Source organism: Anabrus simplex, chromosome 1, assembly GCF_040414725.1.
Source record: "Anabrus simplex isolate iqAnaSimp1 chromosome 1, ASM4041472v1, whole genome shotgun sequence".
In the NCBI taxonomy this organism is placed as follows: Eukaryota; Metazoa; Arthropoda; class Insecta; order Orthoptera; family Tettigoniidae; genus Anabrus; species Anabrus simplex.
The window spans coordinates 1073220521-1073226520 of NC_090265.1; the positions used below are offsets into that span (position 1 = coordinate 1073220521).

Consider the following 6000-nt stretch of genomic DNA (forward strand, 5'->3'; position numbering starts at 1 on the left):
AGTCTAAATTCATTCCCCACTACATCAGTCAGTGCTACTGATTGGTGGGATTGCTAATTGGTCAGTTTGACTTCACCTTCCCCATTTTCTTCCTGTTCTAAAGCTTTCACCTAACTGTAGTGTGATAAAGCACAAACGGATTTGTGGAACTTTTGCCTAATGGGAGTTCATTGAGGCTCAAAGTAATCAGAAAGCTTTTGCCTAACATGACTGCGCTGAAGCAAGAGTAATGTGATACCATCCTTAAAACAGTAAATTCTAACAACAAGCATATAGAAAGTGTGATAGTTGTCCATTTATAAAACAGTCAATGGGAGGAAAGTAGATCAAACCACAGATGTTTGGTTTCCTTTATTGAATTCCATGGAAATAAACACAGCAAAGGAGAAAAATATGAGGCAGGAGAGAATGCTAAAAGGTGCTGTCATTGAGAAAAGGTGCAACCAAAACACAGTTAAGATTGTTTATTTTATGTTTTCCTTTTAGTCAGTTTTAATGTTTTAATAGTAAAACGTTATTAAGGTGCAACACCTGAAATCCCTAGCTCTGGTAATTACATAAAAATCCACTCCCTAGCAATCACTTTGCTCAGAGCAGTGTTGTTCTTGTGTGCATCGATATGAACTTCTCTTTCCTCACAACATACAAGTTAAATGAAAGTCCTTGGGCTACACAGTATAGATTGGACCTTATGACAATGGTCTTCATGAACATTCGGGGGTTCTCATCAATAATATTCTGCACCTATTGTATGAACTGTGTTGTCTTCATATTGCCTGAATGCTGCAAATGCTTTTCACTCCTAGCTACATGTGACACATTCCTGCTGGGAGCTTCAGATTCATTCCAAATCTTGTGCACAAACGATCTGATGACTTTCAAAAACCGTATCTCAACATCTCTATGCTTTAGGCATTGTTGCAGGATGGTTGTCACATACCTGCCAACCCTTCTGATTTACCCAAAAACTTTCCATTTTATTAACTCGTCTTCCGATTTTCTGATTTATTCTTACTTCTTCCTACTTTTGACCAATATAACCTCCAGTATGGTCAATAATCTTCCCCTAGGATAAATGATAAATTTGTATCTGCTTGTGTAATTTACGCAACCACATTTCTAAGAGTATTTTTTGATGCTTTATTTCGCGAATGTATCGTCCATCGCCTTTGTGTATCGTGTGTGCTTTACAGCCGGAGATTTGGAACGGAAATCATCCTGCAAGCAAGAGAGGCTAGCGCGTGCTAGTGACTCAGTTAATCAAGATGAAAGAATGAGTTTGTTATTGTGTGGTTCGCGCACTGTTAACATCATTTCTGGAGTTGTAGGCCACGTGTTTTTTCTTGCAGTTCTTTGTTTTTTTCCCCCCTGTCAAAGTCGTATGTTAATAATGTATGAGACACATTAATCTGTTTTGTATGTGGTAGTTTCACATATTTCTGTGCGTTTGTGTTCATTCTTACTCCATAATTTTAAGAGTTGCATGTATTTCAGGAAGTTGTGTCGGTGACAGTTTCTGGTATTTTCTCTTCACATTATGGTCAAAAAACATAACAAGCGTTATCTCCAAGTGTTCAGAAATACCTATAAAATTAAAATTCTATTCAATTTACAGTCTAATAAAGGGAACTATTCTGCATTTTGTTGCATGTGTTGGTGTGATATAAATATTATTATTTGTATGTATGTCTCATAAATGAGAATGATTAGGTAGACCATACATTTTCTTGTAACCACTTTTATGTTTTCATAGCTTGATTTAATTTTGAAATTTAATGGTCAATTCACACTGTAACTGTAGATATGTATGCCTTCTATCCTGTCCAATTTTACGTAGACCGTGGTGCAATAATTAAAAAATCTTCCTATTTTTGATTTCTAAAAAGTTGGCAAGTATGTTGTTGTGCTGTTCCAAAGTGGAAGGAGCAACTTAGTCTATCCCCGCCCGTGAGCGATCAATGTTATTAATGATATCAAGTTTATTGGCTCTGTCCCACTGCTGCGGCTACCACTTGGGAAGGACGAGAAGAGTGAGGCCAGTCCCTTTCGAACATCCCCCTAGAAGTCTCTGGGCGACTGAGCCCAGAATCTTCAAATCGAGAGACTTCTGGAGACCTCCCCTCTCTGATAATATCTCAAGTAACTGATCTGGCCCATATAAAGCAGGCAGGCAGACAGTCAGAATCGAGTACAATTGAGTGTAGTGCGTGTTCTGTTGTTGAGTTGACTGTCATAGAGCACCGAGTATTGTGTGTGTACTGCTGTGGAATATTGTCATGTACAAAGCAGAGCTTCTGTTTTTGTTGTGAAGTGTTTGAGTTACGGAGTTGTGTTCCCACTGTGTCCTCTGTAAAATTGTGTTCGGTCCCGATTCTGCCTGCAGTGTGGAGCGCTCTGGTTGTTGGGTCACCATGGAGTCTGGCGAAGACTCCTCCTGTGGGTCGGGGTGGTAGAATAACATCCACGGTAACCCCTACCTGTTGTAAGAGGCAACTAAAAGGGTCCCCAGGGGCTCTTAACTTTTGAGCTTGGGTTGGCGACCATGAGGCCCTTAGGTGATTCCAGGCATTGCTTCCACCTACTTTTGCCAAGCTTCTCACTTTCATCTATCCAATCTGACCTTCCTTGGTCAACTTTTGTTCTTTTCTGACTAACTGTATTACATATGGAGGCCTAAAAAGTTTTTCATTTTCATGCCCTTCGTGGCTTTTTTCCTTTTTTTTCTTCTTTTTTTTCTTTTTCTTTGGCTGATACTTTCATTTTTTGAAGTGTCAGACTCCTTCCACTTTTTCCCTCTGATTTAGTTTTATAGAGGATGGATGCCTAGTTGTACTTCTTCTTAAAGCAATAAACACCTCCACCACCTTTGGCGAAGACCAGCAAGGCACATCAGACGGAGACTATTTGAGTGTGTGACCGACGAACAAGCGACACTGGCTTATTAAGACAGGACTACGTACAATATTGGTAATTCTGTTGTGTGTACCTGTGGAATCAATGTGATTGTATTGGTGCATAAGTGATGGAGAGTGCAAACTCTGTCTGTGTGTGTGTGTGTGTGTGTGTGTGTGTGTGCGCGTGTGTGTGTGCGTGTGTGCGTGTGTGTGTGTGTGTGTGTGTGTGTGTGTGTGTGTGTGTGTGTGTGTGTGTGTGTGTGCACTAGTTGCTAAATAAATCTTAATCTGGGGTCAATGACCTAGATGTTAGGCCCCTTTAAACAACAAGCATCATCATCAAATATTAGTCCTTGAATTAAATGCTCGGCTTCCCATATTATAGTATGTATCACAACAATCACAGTATCTCTTGCGTTAGCTGTTAGTCTGGTATTGATGACCTGAAAAGATAATTCAATTGCATACAACTGCAGGCACACAATTACATGTCATGAAATACTTTATGCTTCTTGTATCTTAAAATATTACAATACGAAATATGAATTTTTTGTTTTTAGGTTTCAACCACTGGTAACCCTGAATTCAAGAAGAATGTTGACTTGTTGCTCCAGTCTTTACAGTAAGCTGGAATGGCTACTCTACCTGATGAAACCTTCATGTAAGGAATATTTATAGCATCAAGTGGATTTAGCTGAAAATAACTGTGAGCTATCCTAGCTACACTTGCTGATCTCTGATGCAGATAAACAGAAGTACAAGAGAACCAGATTACTTTCATTTGGTTCTCTTCTAAATTTGCCTCAGGATTGAGTAGTGTACCATATTGCACCACTTGATTATGTTGTTAACCAATCTCCCTTTTCAAGAGAGACAATTAATTAGCCCAAAGTGTTCTTATTGTGCCCAAGTGGCCAGCATATAGTTCTCAGCTTTGATCAAATACAAATTATGTTTAAAATTCAGAATTGGGAATCATTCAGATCTCAATCTTGGGACCTTCTATCATTATCAATGTATGTAGTGTTGTAAATATTACTTTTTTTAAGCAGAAAGCTAGTTTTATAACTTTTTATTGAAATGTACATTGTGTTCAATTAATTTGCATATACATAATTATTATAGTAAAGTGTGTAAAATAAAATCTTCTGTATACAATAACCTCATTATAAATAAAAATGTGGATTCTAGATCACATTTGACTGACTGTAAACATTTTCTGACTTTTTAGTTCTGTAAGTAGCAACTCAAATTTTCTAGTAACCGTTTCAATAAGCAACAGTTTACAAATACTTTGTATATGTTTGTCTCAGGAGTAAGTATGAGAGAACTATCCACAGATTTAATGTTGGGTTGAGTAGTGTATAGACATAAGTTACATGGCATGGGAACTACTGTGGTATGCCATCCCATTCTGTTGGCTAAGGGATTTGCTATGGGGACATGATAGCTGAGCAACATTGTCAGTGGTTTCTGAGATGGCCAGTTTAAATCAGAGGTGCTCAGCTGGTCGCCCATTGAGGCTAGCGCAGTACAACCAGGCGGGCCTGATATAAATACGGGCAGCTTACATAGGAAGCATACGTCACAGTGAAGCGAGAGAGCAAATACACTTTGCAGGGAAGCGAAGGAGCATAGACGTTCAATTTTAATTACGAAGCTCTCCTCCACTACTCAGCAAAGTGCTGATAGGGATACATTATTTAAAATAAAACTATAATCGCAACAAAAAAACTGATCTCTTCAAGACATTCTGGTTTGATTTTATGCTGTGTTGGTATATAAAGTTAGTTTTAATTTTTGTGTTACAATCTACAGAGGTACAGTGTTTAAGTGTACAAGCTACGATTTACAATTCCTTGGATGGGAATGACAGTATTTCCATTTTTAAAAAGTAAAATTCCTGTTATTCATTAAGCAAAAAGTAATATAATTACATAATGCAATAATGATTATGCAGTGTTGTAGTATTGTGTGACTTTCCCTGTTCACTGAATTTCTGAAAATAGTATTTAAAATTTAACAGGCGTCCGGTGATAATAGTTAGACTCTAAATGGCGAGAGGGTGTTTCATCACGAGTGAGCACATAGTTAATTATAATCCAAGATTAAAGTACAACAACAGTGTAAATATATCTACCAGATAGATGTACAATATGCCTTCAAATAAATAACCTCACTGATTTTATTCCCGGTAAGCATGATTGGATTGTTGGTGAGTTTATCAGATAATTACTTAAATCATGCATATGCAGTATATGTACAGTATTGTTTACGTTGCATAAACTTGTCAATGATAGAGAGTTAGGTGATAATATGTACAAGTATTAACAAATAATGATTGTATAAGTATTCACCCATCACTGTGTTAACATATTGGAATACTTCTGTATTTATCTAGTCTGCCGAAGCTTAGTCTGTTGTCTCCAAACACTGTTTCAGGACTGTGGTCATGGAGAGGCTAGTGAAAAGTTTTGGGCATAGCATACTGTTCCACAGAGAGGGGAAGGGAAGCAAGGGAGGAGCTAGTGGAACGTTGTGGATGGATAGAAGAATGCTGAAAGGAACACAGTGAATGAATGAATAGAGATTCAGAAGAGAAGATATATAATATATATTGGAGAGCAGGTTAATTCCTTCTCCATGTTATAATCTAGCATACTGTACCAAGGAGAGGGAATGGTGAGTAGGGGCAGAGCGAGGGGAGCATTGTGGAGCCTTCCTTCATTTACTGCAGAGGGGAGAGAAGGTTATTAACCTTCTTCATGTTATAATGTATTTTATGAATTATGGATAAAAGCAAGTTAATGATTTTGGGGTAAATAAAGTATGGAATTGAAATAGAAAGTATCTATTAAACATTATTTTTATGATAAAGCTCATTAAGTGCTAATTTAAAGAGTAAGTGTTTGACCAGTAAAGCGAAAAGGGGGAATTTTTTAAATGTGCATGGTCATTTAGGTTGGTTTCATTAGACCCCTCCCTCCACCCCCCTTTTTTTTTTTCGATGTGTAAATTTTTTTATCTGTATTGATGTCTGTGAAATGGTGTGAACTGTTGTACACGTGCTCTCCGAGGGCTGAATACCAATTGTATCTGATTGCGT

General features: G+C 37.8%; 1 protein-coding gene across 2 annotated transcripts in view; it reads left to right on the plus strand.

Annotated features, from left to right (window-relative positions):
• Positions 1–4129, plus strand: part of Tti1 (Telo2 interacting protein 1) — a 160561-nt gene extending 156432 nt beyond the window's left edge. For both annotated transcript variants that reach the window (XM_068228387.1, XM_068228392.1), the window contains one exon: positions 3455–4129. In XM_068228387.1, coding sequence (XP_068084488.1) covers positions 3455–3520 — 66 coding nt within the window. In that variant the 3' untranslated portion in view covers positions 3521–4129. The remainder of the gene's footprint in view (positions 1–3454) is intronic.
• Positions 4130–6000: the final 1871 nt, after the last annotated feature.